At 43.1% G+C, this 18624-nt stretch overlaps 1 protein-coding gene across 5 annotated transcripts in view; it reads right to left on the bottom strand.

Annotated features, from left to right (window-relative positions):
* FSTL1 (follistatin like 1) overlaps nucleotides 1-18624 on the bottom strand; it is a 164574-nt gene that overhangs the window by 4075 nt on the left and 141875 nt on the right. For all 5 annotated transcript variants that reach the window (XM_078352062.1, XM_035274095.3, XM_078352063.1 and 2 more), the window contains 8 exons: nucleotides 15414-15518; nucleotides 12750-12879; nucleotides 11871-11903; nucleotides 10494-10624; nucleotides 6286-6404; nucleotides 4829-4941; nucleotides 4394-4504; nucleotides 1596-1672 (listed from right to left, as the gene is read on the bottom strand). In XM_078352062.1, coding sequence (XP_078208188.1) covers nucleotides 1596-1672; nucleotides 4394-4504; nucleotides 4829-4941; nucleotides 6286-6404; nucleotides 10494-10624; nucleotides 11871-11903; nucleotides 12750-12879; nucleotides 15414-15518 — 819 coding nt within the window. The remainder of the gene's footprint in view (nucleotides 1-1595; nucleotides 1673-4393; nucleotides 4505-4828; nucleotides 4942-6285; nucleotides 6405-10493; nucleotides 10625-11870; nucleotides 11904-12749; nucleotides 12880-15413; nucleotides 15519-18624) is intronic.

The following is an 18624-nucleotide window of genomic DNA, read 5'->3' as shown; positions in this document are numbered from 1 at the left end:
ATAGCCCCTGTGTTTGGGTGTACACTGGTGTGACTTCCTACCTACTGCCAGCATCTGTGTCTCTCCCTGAGGGCTTTCTCTAGATGCTGGAACCCACTCTGTCCACACACACACATGACAGGGAATTAATGTTTCCCAGTAGCAGCCTTCAGCCAATGGATGATGGGAGTTCTTGTAGAAACAGCCCAGCTTCATCCTCACTCAGGCACTGTTACTCCATTCCCAGAGACCCCCAACAGGATTAAGTGCTACTTGTTCACAGTGATAACAGGCCTGAATACCCACTCTTCATTGCTTCTTTCCCTTCCTGGACTCTTTTCCCAAATCTCCCTCTGGTGCTTCCTGTGATTGCCTCCCAAATAAACTGTGTGTACTTGCATCCTTGCCTCGGCATCTGCTCTGAGAGGACTCACATCAAACACAGACACATAAACATATCAGCTATTATAATTCACTTCCTACTGTCTGATAACTGCTTTATCCTAGATGAAAGTAATTCCTATTTTTTTTTTTATTTTTTATTTTATTTATTTATTTATTTATTTTTTAGTAATTCCTATTTTTTAAATTCTCTCTTTGATGGGATTGAACTCATTTGGAGATTCAAGACTGGTGAACTTTGAAAAAGCAAAAGACTAGAAGCTTTTGCTTCTGCTTAAACAACTGACATGAGATTTCTATACTATCAGAGACAATGATGACAAAATGCACATCGAGAACGATCAATAAATATGAGCAATTACTATTAATAGTAATAGTTCTGTTTACTCACGTGAAATATTTCACATCAATAGTTTAGCAGTTCTTATGACCATTATATTCCTTAAAAACTTCTATGTCAGAGAGAAGGCTAGTACTACTACATTTGGTCTACAGACAGGTAATGGAAGGTGCAATATTCTCTGTGAAGACTACATGAAAAGTTAGTAGAAGGATGGGCCCAGGAGCCCAACAGTTCCATAATATGTCAGAGGATCACTATTCTGCTAAGAACCCTTCCCCCAAGGAAGCCTTTAACTTAATAACATAGAACTTGAACAAAATTATTATTTATTATCTTGAGTCTCTGGGAAGGAGTTTCCGTCAACTCTAGGCTATTTTCTAGTCAGACTGATGTTTAACATAAATCCTTTCTGCTGTGGCCCAAATCCACTGCTTTCATGCTCACCGAGTGCTGACTAAATACCAGGCCTTGTGAGAGCTGCCATGGTACAATGATGAGCAAGTTACAGAGCCTGCTTTCAAGAGCTCACAATCTTTGGGTCTGGACACTGTTCATGACAAGATACACACTTTCTTAAACCATGCTCATTTGCAAATCACTTCCACCTCATTTGCAAATCACTACCTGCCTGATTTTGCCTTATGCAGCCACTCACCAAGTTGTAATCTATACCTGTTGAGATCTATTGGGCCCTGTTTTATCAGAGAAGTGTATATATCAGTTTTATAGTACAGGAGATGGGGTATCACTCAGGATCTACTGTATTGAACAGTGTGTCTCCTTGGTCTCATGGGGCATTGGGCAGTGTTTGAGTGGTATAGGGTCTGGTGGCAACAGCAACACCTAAACCAGCATGGAGGCCGCCACTTACCTGATGCTTTTGGAGCTCCTGGATGTATCTGGCCATCTCCTCCTCTGTCTGGGTCTGGGCCCCCTTCTGATTCTTTCCTGCAAGAGGAACCAAAGCTCAGAGTAGTGGCAGCTCTTGTAAGCCAGTGAGGAATCCCACCAAGATCTACCTAGAGGCTCTCAATTCATCTCCCATTTAACCTGTGGAAGGAGAGGTGAATTAAACACATTTTCTGAGTATGAAGGCATGAAGGGGCCTTGTGCAACTGGTACCTCAAATGCAACACCCTGTAACAAAGCAATCTACCCACACTCCTCTCTGGTCTTTATTCCTTTAACTGCTTAGCACATCCCTGCCAGAGGCTGGCCCTGCAAAAATATATGGTGAAAACCTGCTCTTGACACAGGAGATTCCTCTGAGACAGTAACTCTCAGCCATTCACACACCTTTAGATTGTCCTGGAGAACATTTGAAAAGATAACTATGTTCCACCTTCAGAGATTCTGATTAATTGATCTGAGGTGGGACCTGGACACCAATATTTTTTTTACAAGTCTTTCTGGTTGGTTGTAATGTGCAGCCAGGGTTGACAACCATTTCTTCTAGCAATGTTTCCCAAACTCGCACAGTGATAAAAACAAAAACTACACAGGTTCCCAAGCTGCTCTTTTGCAAATGCTGATTCACTAGGTTTAGAATGGAATCTCTATGCTTATCAAGTATAATATTGACCATTAGGAAACACTGCTAGGACGTATCTTCCAAACATTCCTATCAACTTTCCCCTTCTAGCAGTTTCCCTTGGCTCTGGCTCTACCTGTCTTCACATCTTGATGCCCCTTCTTGTTTGTCCATTCTGATTTGTGATCTAAGAGCAGACTGCTAACTCTGGTACTAACCTGAAAATGCCCTGGAATGCTGGCTACACAAACTCCTCTCAGATCCATGACCTACACATCAGGCTTCTGGGGTACCACCCCGGTCAGGCCCCTGGGGCACCACCATCTGGATTGCTCCACGTTATACCCACAGAGTTCTGGACTTGGCCATCCACAGAGGGAGGATGAACAGCCCATAGCTGTGTGACTGTGGAAATGGGCAATGTCCCATGGAGCTGTTCATTTGAATTTTGCCTGATGCATGTGATAGAGATTATTATCCAGATGACCATGCTTATTCTTATTCTGTAAGCCAGCTGCACACTAACTGCCTGCACTTTAGAAATGGAGGGCTACCTTTACAAAGCCAGAATAGCAGTAGTTAGAAGCAGAGAGGTACTGAAGGGAGTTTTGCGAAAACAAGTATAGGATGCTTCACGATTGAGGCAGGCTAGGCCACTGACCATTTTCAGAAGTTCTTTGTTGGCTTCAGAAGTAACTTGGTCTTGACTTCTAGGAACTTGTAGAAATTTCTAGTCTCTAAACAGCCTCTTCCTGTTATTTCACCTGTCCCTGGAGTTACATTGGTTTCCTGTCTTTCCACACTGAAAACAGACTTGGTCCTGGGCAGTGGTAGACCAGAGGTCCCTTAGATAGTACTGCGTTCCACTCATACTGTTGGTGTTCGCTAGGATCCTTGTCTGGAAGAGCCTCTTCCTGGGTCTCCGACCTCTGTTTTCTGGTTACCATTTAACCTGATCTTCCTGAACATAATTCTAAGCTGCAACCAGCTCTTCCTTGACTCAGTTAACTTCTTAAAATATTCTTTTTAAGACAGGGTCTTGCTCTGTCATCCAGGCTGGAGTGCAGTGGCGCAACTGTGGCTTACTGCAGCCTCAACCTCCCAGGCTCAGGTGATCCTCCCACTTCAGCCCCCCAAGTAGCTGGGACTACAGGCATGTGCCATAACGCCTGGCTAATTTTCACATTTTTGTAGAGACATGGTCTCGCTATGTTGGCAGGACCGGTCTTGAACTCCTGAGCTCAAGCAATCTTCCCACCTTGGCCTCTCAAAGAGTTGGGATTATAGCCATGAGTCACTGCACCTGGCCAATATAACTTTAGGTTCACCCTAGCTGGTATAACTTTTGGGCCTGGTTCCAACTGAGCTTTCTTCCCTAAGGCAAACTCTCCCTTTCAGACCTGGCTTCAGCACCCTTCTTATGTCTTGCCTTCACTCTGAACGTCCCCGGTCTGTGCTAGGGCTCAGCTTTAAGAGTCCCTCTTGATCTTTGGCATCATTGTAGCCCAGGACCCAGATGGGACCCTAGTGGTTCACACATACCCTATAGCCTCACACTGTCCCCCAAACTCTCAGATTTCTGTCTCCCCAGGCCACCCTGCACACATCTCAACTAGCTCAACTTTCTATCTTTTTAAAAAAGATTACTCATTTCTGTTAGTTGAAAGAGGGTCTACGAACATTTTTTCTTTTTCTGCCTGGGTATGGCAAGAAGTCATTTTGTCTTCCAACCACCAGAGTCTTTTACTAAGTATTTCCTAAGGTGTTAAAAGGATCAAGTGGGTTAATAGGTAAAGTGCTTAGAAGAGAGCCTGGCACATGGTTCTTGCTGTGTAAGTATCTGATTTCACTGTTACTATTCCAGTCTCACATTATCATTTACTTTTGCCCTGGGTCTTGGTCCTCTGTTATTCCTAGCCTCTGCAGTGATTTTCAAACTGAATGCCTATGGGATAAGTGCTCTGTCCTCAAAGCTATCTACTGGGGCTCCAACCTTACAGGTATGGGTCTGCCAGTTGCTCCTTGGGTTCCTTGCTCCCAGCCACCCTCTTCTCCATCATCCCCACCCCAACTTCTCATGCAGATTTCATGAAGCTCTCTCCTTGCTGTTTTTTCTTCCTGCCTGAAGCGCAGCTCACCATCACAGGTCATGGCTGTACAGACCCAGTTTCCACAGGCACAGACACAGCGGTTACAGTCCACCTCGGTTTCAGCTCCATCTGCATACATTTCATCCTCCAGGGCACATTCTGTCGGGCCAGAAATATGAGGCAACAGTTTTTAGTTGTGAGGCTGGAACAGGGCATCTTTGCCACAGTCTGTGCATCTTACCCTTTTTCCCCGCCAAGACATGCCTGTCCCTCAGAAGCACCATATCTGAGCAAATTCCACCATCAACCTAAAGAATTTGGTGTCCTGTCTTCACCATGGGGATGATGGGCTGGAGCCCAGTCTGGAATCATGGAAGGGGATTTTCTCAGCTAGCTCTGGAGAGTTCCACCAATCCTCTCTATCTTGGCTCCCACAAAATGCCTCCATTCCCTACAGCTCTCTATTTCTTAGGTTAGGCATACTCTTCTCAGGAGGGTTGAAAGATGGGTTGAGACACTTGAGAAATTCTTGGAAGCTGAGTTTCCAATCAGCATTTTCATCAGACAGTTCAATGAGAGCATCAACACAGAGTCCTCTGAAACAAAACACAGGAGAAATGTGTTAGCAAGACCTCAGCTTTGCTCAGAAGAAAGGAAGTATACATCAGGACTACATACACCCAGGGCCTCCACAGGAGGCTAAGAAGATTACTGCTAACTGAAACAGCCTCTCTGCACTGACTCAACACAACTATTATCCATCCTGACAAACGCAGCCATCTAACCTTTAATTTGTTATACTGAATGTCAGATCACTCGGGCTGTTCAAATGTCCCCTTAAGATGACTAAAGTTTCATGAATGGTTTTGTCTGCTTTGACTGACACATGTTTTCACTGCCTGCACATTTTGCACTAGCAATTGCCTTTCCCCGTGGTATACAAGCCAAGTCAACCAAACTAGGAAAATCAAAACAGAAGAGATATGACAGATGACATGAAAGGAATATGAGATTTGAAAGAATATGAAGTTCAAGCAAGAATCACCATTATCATCATTCCAGAAAGAGATTTTCAGAAAAGCTTTTAGAACTCAGTTCTATCACTTCTTCCTTGGACTGGATTTGAGCCCTGGCTCAATCACTTACTACTCAAATGGACTTGAGCTAGTTATTCAACTTTTCTGAGCCTGTCTTCCCATCCATAAAAGGAAGACGAGAAGCCATCCTTCACTGAGATATCATGAGGAACACATATTGAAATTGTAAAGCATTATCTAATTTCAGATTATCAAAATATAAAGGATTTACAGAACCTATACTTTAAGGTCACAGACTATTATTAAAGAAGAATCCTTTTACAAACTGTGCATTGTACTTCTTTTGAAGAAAAGAGATGTTTTTCCTATTTTTAATTCTTACCAATGTCCTAAAACTACATCAAAAGTTTCTTAGCGATTAGTTTTTATTAATATTTATTCTGGAATAATACCAGAAAAGTAGAGGGGCATACATTTGTAAGAGTTAGGGCAACTGACATGAAATAGCACTAATTATCTTAAAAATCAGAACAAAGCTGTTTTAGACCTACCATTAAATACTATACTAATGTAATTCCTTCAGAAAATTAGTCAGTAAAATATCACCCACAACATTTGGAAACAACTTGCGCTGATGTGACCTTGGCAATTTATTTTAGAATTATATTCTTCTATTCCTTGCAAGTTCTCACCAAAAACAGTAACTATTTGATTAGATATCAGTGGTACTCAATATACTAGTTCATACTGTTCACAGAATAGAACAGGACACAATTCCCATTTTGCTTTTTACGTGACATTCTCTCACTGGTAGCTCTTCTTGCAGGTGGGAAAGGGTTTAAGTCCCCTCTCCTAGACAGTCTTTCCCTTGTGGATCATTCTCTGACCCCTCACTCCTCTCACCTAAGCAGTTTGTTGTTCTCCTGGTCTGGATACGTGGTGATATTGATGGCAGTTTCATTCTGTTCCACAAACTTCAGGAATTCGCTAGAGTCCAGGCGAGAGTCACCATTATCAAAGTTCTAGAATGGGTATGAACACATCATTCAGGAATGTTTTGTAGAAATCCTGTTCCATCATTGCTCCACTCAACTGATCTGCCTCTGATTCATCTTGTTCTTGATACATTCCAACCCTGTCCTGGGCCTTAGAAGGCCATGGCAACAAACGCTCAAATCCCTGGGACACACAGAGAAGGTACCCGTGCCCAACATGAGAGAGGAAAAGTGCCTGGGCAGAGGAGGCAACCTGAACAGAGGCCTCTGGGGTCCCTAAACCTGCTGTGTGGCCCCATCTCTGACACTGCCCTGCAGACACTTCTTACTGTACCTTTGGTTTCAGACCAACCTCCACATTGTGTTCTCAAACCCTGATGAACATGTAACAAGAGTTTAAAGTTATAAGCTGTGAATCAGAATCTCTGTAGCAGGGCCCAGAATGTGTTTCTAATCAGCTGCTCAGGAACAGCAATGCAGATAACCTCTGAGCTCACTTTGGAATTATAGGATCATTTCTTGTTGCTGGATTCCAGCCTCCCTGTCCTGTTCTCAGTGCTTAACTTTCACATTGGTGCCCATAACAGATCACATCAGTGAGAACTCAGGCAAAGGCCTCACAGCAATAAGCTACAGACAGGAGTCATCACACAAAGTTCCTGCTCCTCTGCCCCGTGGGCCCCACTGCAGACATGTGCACAGGTCCTCAGATCACCCAGCTCAGGCTGTCCTCATGACCCCAGCTGGCAACCCACGAGCACAAAGTGAGGGGTGTGGTGACCTCACACACTGTCCTCTATGGCGACATGCTAAACTGAGACCTCAGCCATCTGGGAGCATTTAAGATACCCAGGCCCTAGCTGTAGGAGGAAGGTGTCAATATCAAGACTGATCAAATTCCAAGTTGCATAATGCTGCTCTCCTAACAAGTTTCAATAGCATCTTCCCCCTCCCTCCTGAGTCCTTTCCCTAGGCTGTCTCATTTTGCTGTCCTGGCAAAAGATCAGCTTCCCCATGTTTCAAGATGGCTTTCCCAGATGGTACAAGGGATTCTGGAAAAAATCTCTCTCCAGATATCTAGACAGAGGGGAAAGATTAGCTAATGACTCTTCTCTCCTGACTGGCATGTGTCACACGTGTTCCACTCTAATGTTGTATAATGTGTATAATGAAGGTGTGCATGAAACAACTATTAGGCCCTTATATAGTTTAGTATATACTTATCATTCTTGTCCTAATTCCCAGGAACAGGTCTCTGATGTCCTTTATTCACTACACATTTTCTCTGAGGAAACTTCCCTAAGTGTTTGCCTTGTGAGATCTTGATTAATTAATGAAAAATAAATAGGCTTGGCTGGGGGGGGCAGGCACTGTTAGTAGCACAGGACTTTCTTGAGTTCAAATGTTACGTGTGCTGGGCAGACAGGAGCAACCCTCAAAGACCCCCAATGCCATCAGGGCCTGATGATGGAATGAGTGTAGAAAGGGGAATGGTCTAGCATTGGCTGCAGACCTGGTACCATGGGGCCCCAAGTGGGCACCATGAACCTGGCAACCACAGCCCAGGCCTCTCTCAAAAGGCAGTGCTATATAAATACACTTCAAATTCAGTAGGACTAGAATCAGGCCTGCAGCAGGGGGAAGGTCCAGCCCATGTGCATTCTCATCTCTTAAGGGCCCACTTGGGCCTCCCCAGGCTGGAGCTATATATAGAATCCACAGGAACACAGAATTCTGGTGTCTGTCCCAGAAATAGCCTGGAATGCCTCAGGGTTCTGCCTGTGAGGTCCTAATCATGGACCGTGAACCAACCTAATTCACTCAGCCTCTTTTCAGCCAGTTAGTAACTAAGACATAGTATCTCTTTATGCCTGTTTCCCCAGTTCTATACAGGTTGAGTATCAAAATGCTTGGGACCGGAAGTTTTCAGATTTTAGAAAGTCTACATATGGATAATGAGATACCTTGGGGATGGGATACAAATGTAAACATGAAATTCATTCCTGTTTCCCCTATACCTTACACATATAGCCTGAAAGTAATTTTATACAATAGTTTAAATAATTTTGTGCATGAAACAAAGTTTTGACTATGTTTTGAATGCCACCCATCATATGAATTCAGGTGTGAAATTTTCCACTTATACGGTGTCACGTTGGTGCTCAAAAAGTTTCAGATTTCAAATTTTTGGATTAGGAATGCTCGACTTGCATTTGAGATAACACTTTTATTTAACTATAGGGTTGTGGGAAGGCAGAAAAGATGTGTGTCATGAGATCTGTGCTTGGGGCTCATCAGTGTAAGTTTGGAGACTGTTCAGAGGAGATGGGCTGAGCCATGCACCTGCTTGTGCACAGCAGCTGGGACTGTGTGGGCTATGATGCCAGGGTAAAGGAGATAAGAAGGCTGGCTCAAGTGTCAGTCCTGCCCATCAGGAGCCACAGGGATTGAGATCCTACCCAGATGAAATTAGGAATGGATTAGATTCCAAATTCCAAGAGCATGGAAGGTTCTTCCTACCTGGGTCTTTCTTCATTCTGTTACACTTTCACAGAAATAGTGACTAAATCACTGGTTAAGGTGAAAGTCAGATTTTGGCCTTATTCAAATTCTAATTCAATTTGATTTTTGACTAATTTTGATGTAGGAAATGCCAGCTGGGCTGGGGAACAATTCATTGGTTCAGAACAGTCTCTTTGAGATGTCATCTCTCACCAACATGCAGCTGCTGACCTAGCAGGAGGCAATCTCCTTTTAAAGATAGCAGCACATAAGACTCTGATAATCATCAAAAAGTAGAAAATGAAACCTGTTTTCTCCTGGAAGACACTGTGAGCGTGTCTGGGAAGAAGGCATTTTGTGTCTGTCAGTCATAATCAAGTTTTCTTAGATGCTTGGGTGTGAGAATGCCCTAGAGAAGAGCTACTTTCTCAAGAGAACTTACAGCTTTCAGAAGGGAGCCTGCAAAAGTGAGTTATTGCTGGAGGAGATGGAGACGTGTTGAGGGGAACGTAGTCTAGGTTCTTGGGAATCAAATCTAACAGCAGGTGTCAGTGATGCCTGAGGCAGAGTGCCATCAAAGGACCACTAAAAGATGGTTACAAGGTCCCAGGTGGCCCCTAGGTAGGCATGTCCTGGGCCCCACACCTCCCACACTGTAATTGCAGGGCAAAGTCACTAGTGCTCACAACAGGCCCTGCACTTACTCAGCTTTTGAACAATCACTTTCTTTACATTACTTTCTGTTCCTGTCCAACTCTCCTGGCTAAGTATTATGATGTGTTTTTCTGTAGAAGAGGAACCATTATTGTCCCAAGGGCTCTGTAATGTGGGAATGGTTGAGACAGAGGATAGAGTAAGAAAGACTGTGCATTTCATCTGGGTATTATCTCAAAAACCTGGAATCCAGAGATTTAATATCTGCCATAGAGGAAAGAAAACTCTAATGCCCTTAATTGCTTCTTCTCTCAAGCTCTGTGAAAGATTTGCATGCCATAATAGCCTGAGCCATTGTTAAATATTATATCCTCCTTCATGTCCCTTTGTGAAAACAGCATCTCTTCTGTTCCCAAGTGGAACACTCTGTCTCTTCAACTAATGATTGGGAACAGCAATATCTAAGTTCAGGAAGAATCTCTGGACCCACGAAATGCCAGTCCATTGATTCTTCTCAGATGAAGAATCTCTCCAGGCCATGGGCAATCATGTTAATGACTTAAGATAAATGTCAAACTAGGCAGGAAAGAGGCTGAAGTGGTCTGGGTCTGGGTGCCATCAGAAGGTATTTTTTATTAACAGTCAGCACCAAGATGTTATGGGGAGTAGGGGACAGAGCTTGGCCCTAACTGACAGATTATCTAAGACCTTTGTGGCTTTAACTGCCTGAAGGCAGCAGTACATGTGTGTTAGATCCTAAAGACTCCACTGCTTACTCCCACTGATCAAGTTGGTTAGAAGACAACTTTCACAGATTCATGAATAATCTATGATGAGAAAACTCGGGGAGTCTATGCAGGTTTGCATTTCCTGTGGTCTGGGAAGATGTGACCAGGCAATGGGAGGAGGCAGCTTCCCTTTCTATGGGCCTGAATAGTCTTCCTCCCACCTCTGGATTACCTTAAAATACTTGTCTAGGATTTCACTGTAGTTGCTGCCTTTAGAGAACCAGCCATCTGGAATGATTTCAGCTTCCAGCCACTGGATGATGCGACGTCGGAGCTCATCACGGTTGGACTGATAGCAAACAACTGCAGGAAGGTGGAGGATGTCAGCTGAGCAGTCAGGGGAGGACCCCAATGACATATGGCACCCTCTGTGTGGGAGGCTTGGTGCCCAGGGAGACAGGATTCATATATCCATGGTACACAACTGGAAAATGCCTAGCCCAGGATTCAAGCTCCCATCTCTAAATTATTTGTAAATATTGAGACTATTGAAACAGAAAGGTTTCACAGTTTATGTGAGGAATAACTAGAGCAGAAAAATAGAGGACACTTTCATAAAGGGAAATCAATCAATAAAGCAGCTCTCTTGACTCAAAGATGAGATGAAATAATACATGAATAAGTGAGAACATTATTATAGTTTTTTATGCCGCTAGATTTCTGATTCTCTCCAGTTTCTCCCTTTCTCACCAACTAGGTCCATCCGAACTTTCCCCCACCTAAAACTGTATGCCACCTGCATCATCCTTTATTATGAACAACAGAATGTGAAGCCCAGCGAGGGCCATGTCGAAGCCTGCTCTGGACAGCTGCTGTCCACTGGAAATAACGGGGGTTGCTGAGAGTCAGGTGGATGAGGAAGCAGAGGAGAGAAAGCTTTGGCAGAAGAGAATTCCTGGAAGACAACACATGTTGTGGTGAAAAGGGCATTGGGCCAGGGGAATGAAAATCTGGGAGTTCTTCCCCAGTCTGCCAATTCCTAGCTGTATGATTTAGGAAACTCACTTAGCCTCTTTGAGCCTCAATGTCCTCATCTATAAGGTAATTACAGTAAGATCTACCTCACAAAGGCTATTGAGAGAATCTAAAGAAAGTATATGTGAAAAAGCTCTGTAATTATAAATTACGATAAAATTTTGGTGATCACTAACAGAAAACCACAGAAGTCTTACTGGCATTTCCAATTATCCCCTTTCCAAAAGAGCTGTGCCTTCTATTTGCTAGTCCCATGACATGAGCATGTTTTACAGGATGTTGAAAAAAGAACGGAGTGGCTTTCCTGTTCATGCAGTTCAATTGCTACTCAGGAAAAATGGGAAAACACAGTCAACATTCTGACCCAACCAGCTGCTTCAACTGGCAAGCACACACACACACATGCAGCTTTGCAGCTTTTCTGAGCTGTGTTGAGGAGTGGCCAGTTCTGGGAACACAAGTTCTGATACATAGAAGATCTTATGAGCTTGCCAGGGATTGTGGAACACAAAATTCCTATCATGAAAAGAATGTCTTCCCTGAGTTGCAAACAGTAGAAAAAATGGGCACTCACCTGGGCTGGCAGATGGACTTACAGATTTCTTCTCTGCAAGACAAAAATAAGAAAATGTGTGATACGAAGTAGAGAAAAAAATTTTTTTCTGTATTTCTAGGATTACAACTGCTCCACATATAGAAGACTACCTGTAACCTTTTCATCATTTTGTCTTGACTCCTTTCCTTTCCTTCTTCTAGGGCCCAGGTATGGGGATCTTCTGTTTCCTGCTTTGTCTGGTAATTTAGGGCCACTGAATTACCCTTCTGGCCTCACACTGGCCTGTTGCACTGAGGGGCGGGGGTCACTGGGATTTTGAGAATTCACATGGAGAATCATTCTGAACAGGGAATGGAGTGGAGACTATTACCTGGGAAACAGCTTCTTGTTTCTTCAAGAAAGGTCAAGGCTGAAAGGGGCTGGTATCTAATTAGCAACAAGTATGAGACTTCTTCCATCTTATTCTAATGACAATGGTTTCAGTGGAAAATAGGGGAAACAATACTACTAGGGTTGAGAGGTGCCCAAATTAAAAAGCACAGGGGAAGTGAAACTTACCTACTTTCCAAAAAGGTACATAATTAATTTAAGGAACTTCCTTATTATTACTGATTACTGATGGGGTCCTCCTTATCTACAATCCAGATGCAGACAGTGCTGAAAACTTCCCTGGGGATCTGATACAGGAAACCCTAGGCAGCAGCCTGGGCCATCCAGGGCAAACCCAGCAGGCTCATGAGTGGCAAGAGGATGCATCTCCAACCAACTGGGTGGTTTCCACAGCTTTGAGGGGCTGTGGTCATGATAGAAAGGCCATGTGGTCAGCCAGGCCACAGTGCTCTGTTCCTCGGCTCCCCATGGCTGAAGCTACCCTGCAGTGGTGAGAGCACACCTTACCTTTGCAGTGTCCATCGTAATCAACCTGGATTTTGGATCCAGTAAGGCAGGCGTCTCGATGCAGTTCACAGTGGTTCAGGTAGGTCTTGCCGTTACTGCCACACACAGGCCTCTTGTGAGGTTTGCATTGCTGAAACATACCCAAAGGAGAATGTGCAGTTATGGACACACACACACACACACACACACACACACACACACACACACAGCCATTTTGTAAGGGGACTCTCCACCAGCAGAAATGGTGCCTCTACACCACCAGGGCACAGGGAGTCACAGTTCCTACCCAACTTGACCCTGTCTCAGTTGCCTATGGCCCTTCATCCTATGCTGGTCCAGGGTCATCTCTTCTATTCAGTGAAGAAAGAGACACCCTAAGGTTTGAATGTTTGTGATCCCTCCAAAATTCATGTTGATACTTAATTCCCAATGCAAAAGTATTAAGAGGTGAGACCTTTAGGAGGTGATTAATTAGGTCATGAGGGCTCCTCCCTTGTGGATGAGGTTAAGAAGTGAATAAAACAGTCTTCCTACAGCATTTGACCCTTTTGGCCTTCTGCCTTCTGCCATGTGAAGATGCCACATTCAAGGTGCCATCTTGGAAGTAGGGACCAGGCCCTCACCAGACATCAAATCGGCTTGCACCTCAATCTTGGACTTCCCAGCCTCCACAACTATGAGAATTAAATTCATATTATTTATTAATTACCCAATCTCAGATATTTTGTTGTAGCAGCATGAACAAACAAAGACACCCCACTAACCATATCAAATTAGCAAAAAGGGCATTTTATTAAAAGTCAGGAATTGGAATTATCTGTCACTTTCAGAAAAGTCATTTAATGTTTCAGAAGATCTAAGCTCTCTTAATATTCCAACATTCAATGACACGAAACAGCCAGAACTGAAAGCTGGGAGTGTGGAGAGACTGATAGGCAGGCAGGCAGGCATACACACACACACACACACACACACACACACACTCTCTCCAATTTTTCCATAGTCTAACTATAAGGATCTCTTGCTTTGTATACTATTTGGGGGCCACTTTGTTTTCCTCCTAATCTCAAGCCTTTGTTGTGAAGATAGAATTAGGGTTGCCTGGGTCTTTGTGAAGTACCACAGACAATCAAGGACAGGGAAATGGAACAAAGTCCATCTGGCAACTAGTTTATGCTTTGGCTGCTGAAGGTACCCAAATCATAGGCAAGCTCAGTTTCATTGGACTTCTATGGTTTTTAAAAGGGAGAAGCAGGAAGCAAGCATAGCTCAGATCAAATAAAGAAGAACTGAAACAAGAAAGAGCAGATGGTAAAATGAAGCACAGAGCATGGGAAGCGGATGGCAGCCCAACCTCTCCAATTTTAGTTGAGGATACCAAAAATATGCATTTCATTGAACCAATATTTATTATGGAGTGCTCACTATGGGCTGGGCAATGGGCAATACCAAATGTGGGCTCTGTCTTCACAGCATCTGCTGGGAATTAGTTTGCTCAAAGTCGTACTAGATGTGGGTTAGCTGAGACCAGACCTCAGGTTTCCAGATGCTAATTCCAGCCTTATGCCACCATACTGTGGCCTGGTGCACTGCTAGTGAGGACCTCCCAGGGCTAATGGATCCCCACCAGAATCCGGTTTTCAGATTTTCAAGTTAGAAAACTTCCTTTCTGGGGCAACAAATTAGGATCCTTAACCTGGGGACTAAATTGGTTGTATTTAATTTGCAGAAATATGTGTTTCCAGATTATGGGTTGGTCTGACAGAAAAGAGAAAATAAGGGCATATGTCCAGGGTATTTATGTTCACTTTAGTGGCAGAACTTGTCAGAATCCAGCCTATAAAAGAAGTATTTATCCAAGGCTCTCTTTGTTTTTTAAACATTTTTTAAAAAATCCTGCATCTCATCTAGTGTTTTTAAAAATTTGCGTATCCTCTGACCTAGCAAGCCCTGGTGTCAATCAATGCTAAAGAAATAAAGGCAGTAGCATGTAAGGGTATTTGCATAAGGATGTTACTGGTTATAGAGGTAAACAACTTATAGAACCAACTGAATATCTATCTATGGGAAAATGATTAAATAAATCTAGTTATTTTATATTACTAAATATTATGCCGCTACAGTGAGTTAAATGAGTTAAAACTGTATGTGCTGATCTAGAGTGTTGTCCATGATAAATTAATGAGTAAAAAAAGATAAACTGCATATATCTATATATCATAATGTCATTTTTGCATAAAATAGGGGGAACCATTACGTCTACAGGAGCATACAAACCCTCATGCTTATAGTAACATAGAAAATAAAAACTGGTTTTCATTTTAGAAAATAACACTGGTTACTTCAGACTAACGGGATTGAAGGATTATGGGGGAAGATGATAATTTTATGTCTGTGTAAATGTCTGTACAATTTCACTTATATAAAGCAATTCTTATTTTTTAATTAAAAAAATCTTATAGAGCTAAATATTTTTTAGAAAGAAAAAGTATCCATGCATTAAAAATCAGGAATCTAGAATAAAAATTCCACATTTTTCAGAGGGATGAGGTATGCTCTTATAAAGAGAATGAAATCACTGGCACTGCCTGCTGACGGGTGGCTCCGCAAGGTAGCCATACTGGCCTTGGACACTGTCCTCTGACTACTGATATCAGGACTTACCTCGATGCAGAGACAGGTGGGCTCTCCTTTCTCTGTGACTGCGCATTCCCGGCCAGCTCCACAAAACACATTGGCACAGATCTTGGATTTGCTCCTCAGCTCTTCCTAGAACACACAATCATAAAGGAAACCATGTGACTGAGATGAACTCATCACGGGATGAGTCCATAGTGAGATTATCTTTCAGGCTCGGGCTTTGCTCTGGAGTCATGGCTCATGGTCTTAAACAGCTAGATGCTAGGTCTTTTTCATTTTTATTTTTCTTGCAAACTACACAAAGAGAAGATGCTGGGTCTTAAACAGCTAGACGCTGCCTTCAACAGCTAGTGCCCTACTCCCAGGCACTGCTTCAGCCCACAATCAGGTACCTTAGTCTCTAATATGTTTCTCAAAGAGCAAGAGCTCTTTCCTTGCATGCTTCCTTTCTTCTAAAAATGCTTATTGAGCACCTATGCCAACACTATGCTAAGGGATGGAGATACCAAGGACACACCTTGTCCTCAGGAAGCTCTATGACGCTTAGAGGAAACTCACAAAGAAAGAGACATTTGGAAAACAACACAGGAAGTGCAAGAACAGAGGCACCAGGGAGCTGGTGGGGAGGAGAATGGTGAGAATCAAAGGATACTGAAGATACTAAGCCTTAACTGATTCTTAAAGAAGAAGAGTAAGTCAGGCAGAAATGGATACATTGTAGAGAACTATGAATATCTGAAGGACCCAAACTTGACTGAATGGTGTTCAAAGCACTATCATCTCGAGGTGCAAAAGAAGGATGGCTAAACCATTGGAAATGTGGATTTGCTATTTTTGCTATGGACCTATTTAGCCCCTGCCCAAGTCTGCCACTGACTTCAAGATTAATAGGGCTAAATTGCCTAATAGAATTATCCTCAAATCATTTGCTAGTCAGACATTACTGTTCAGACATGTGCAGCATAACTGACAAGGCAGGGAATGGTCTCAGTGTATGCCACCTGAGAATGTGGGGGTATTGATAGGCATTGATCTGTTGATGGCTCATCCCTTCCCTCCCATTCACTAGTGGCAGAAAGCCAGACCCATCTCATTCACCACTCAGCACAGTAGGTGATGGTTACATGAAGGAGAATGTGATTTCCCCAGCTTCTCATCCTGACTGGCTGAGAAGGCAAAATCACGGAAGATCTCCAGACCCAAGGCCACTGGGCCAGCACTGGCTGTGACAAAACCAACAAAGACTACAGGAGGCACGATGTGGTGATGGGGTCATGGGGGCTGGCTGTGTAAGGCAGGGATGGAACCCAACAGTTCCCCCTCCCGGCCATGTCTACCACATTATGCATAGAACTCACACCCACAAGTCTTGTAATAGTACAATTCTTATAGTTGGTGAATGTTTTATATCCAAGATTAGGGCAAAAAAAAAAGCAAAAACCAAGTATACTTTCGAGCTGAGGCGCCATATCCAATACAGCTGATCGACTGCCACCCAGAGGCTGCTCTGCAAACTCCAGGTTATTATTTTCTGTCCCAAGCCAGCTTGCTGGTCAAGCAGGGCTCCCATTGGTCTAGAAGCCGTTCCCATGCTCACATTTCATTGGTTCACATGCTGTTGCTAAACCAGTTCTTTTTTGAATGTTGCTAAGGCGAATTCAAGAAAGCTAGCGGCTGGGGAAGAAAGAGGAAGTAATTCCCAGAAGGCTTCGGGGACTGGAGAGCTGTTGTTTCCTAAACAGGGAGTGGAGATAAAAATCAAGGATATTCTCCAGGCAGGGCCCTCTTGTGGAAACTGCCTCGGGAATGTGAGGCAACACTAAAAAGGAAGAGGAAAAGGTTTTTGCTGACGAGTTGTAAAAAACCTCAGATATGATTCCCTTCTCCTCTCCCAAGAAACAACATTCTACCCAAGGGATACAGACAAACATGCACCCCCTGTGAGTGTGTGCCATGAGTTATGGACACACAAATGCATAAAAAGCAGGCTCAGATACATGCCTGCATTCAAAGACACCCACACACAGCTCCACAGGCAAACACCCACAAACTTCCACTCACTAGTCTACGTCCTTAACTAGTGATTTTCATTCTTTAAGCCTCACATGTCCTTGTCTATTAACCAGCCCTATCCTGCAGAGATTCAGTGAGATACATTTGGAAGTACGAACTGTAAAACAAGCTGCCTATGAAACGTGTTATTCATGGGAATGCCTTATAGAGCTGCTTGCAGAAAAGCCTGGGGCATTTATGGAACCTTCTTTTATCTTAAATTGTTGTTTTTTGTAAGTATTAAAAATAGGTTGAATTCAACCAAGTCATTTTTCAGGAATAGTTCTCAAAAATCCATTTGGAGAAACAGATACCTTTTGAGTTATAACAACTAATATTTGAATAGTACAATTAAAATTTACAAAATGTTTTCATATCCATGATTTAATCTTACAGGGAAATTCTACAAGAATAGGTATATTATTATTAACTCTATTCTATAGATTAGGAAATTGAAGATCAAAAAGGTCAAAAAGTTGCCCAAGGTCCCAAAGCTAGAAATGAGAGGAGCCAAGATTCCAACCCGTATCTTCAACCACTGATAACTAAACTCCCATTTATAAATAGCCGGCATCCTGCTAAGTTATTTTGATTATATGTGATTTAAGCTCTTCGAAAAATCCCTAAGTTAGACATCATTACTAGCCCCATTTCACAGGTGAGAAAGCTGAGCCTTAACTAGAAAGTGGCAGAGCTAGAATTCTGCCCAACCAAAGGGAAAGCAGTTTATATTTATTTTCATATCCAGATGACATAGCTTAAGGAAATTATCATGGGGGTGTGAACTGCATAATTAGCAAGTGTCGGGAGAATGTGCGTAAGAGTGCATCAGAGATTTAGTTTTAAATTACCCACATCCCACCTTTATTCCTTACTTGCTGGTCATGGGCTAGGTGCTCTCTTTAAACCTCAGCTTCCTCATGTGAAAAGTTGAAGTACTGATTCTTAGAGGGCTGTTGTGAAGATTAACGGGGACGGACTGCATGCAGCACAGTGCCTGCCACACCAACTGAAAGTGGCTACTATTACAGTGGGCAATTTATTTTCAGACAACTTGCCCACTGAGATACTGTCACTACCACCTTGGGCTGTCATGTCCCCGTTTTTTCCTGTCCTACCTTGCACTGCAGTGATAATATAGAACAGAAGGACTGACTGAATGGAAAAAACAAAAGGCCCATTT

This window comes from Callithrix jacchus, chromosome 15 (genome assembly GCF_049354715.1).
Source record: "Callithrix jacchus isolate 240 chromosome 15, calJac240_pri, whole genome shotgun sequence".
Classification (NCBI taxonomy): Eukaryota; Metazoa; Chordata; class Mammalia; order Primates; family Cebidae; genus Callithrix; species Callithrix jacchus.
This window is presented reverse-complemented; position numbering and strand designations above follow the sequence as displayed.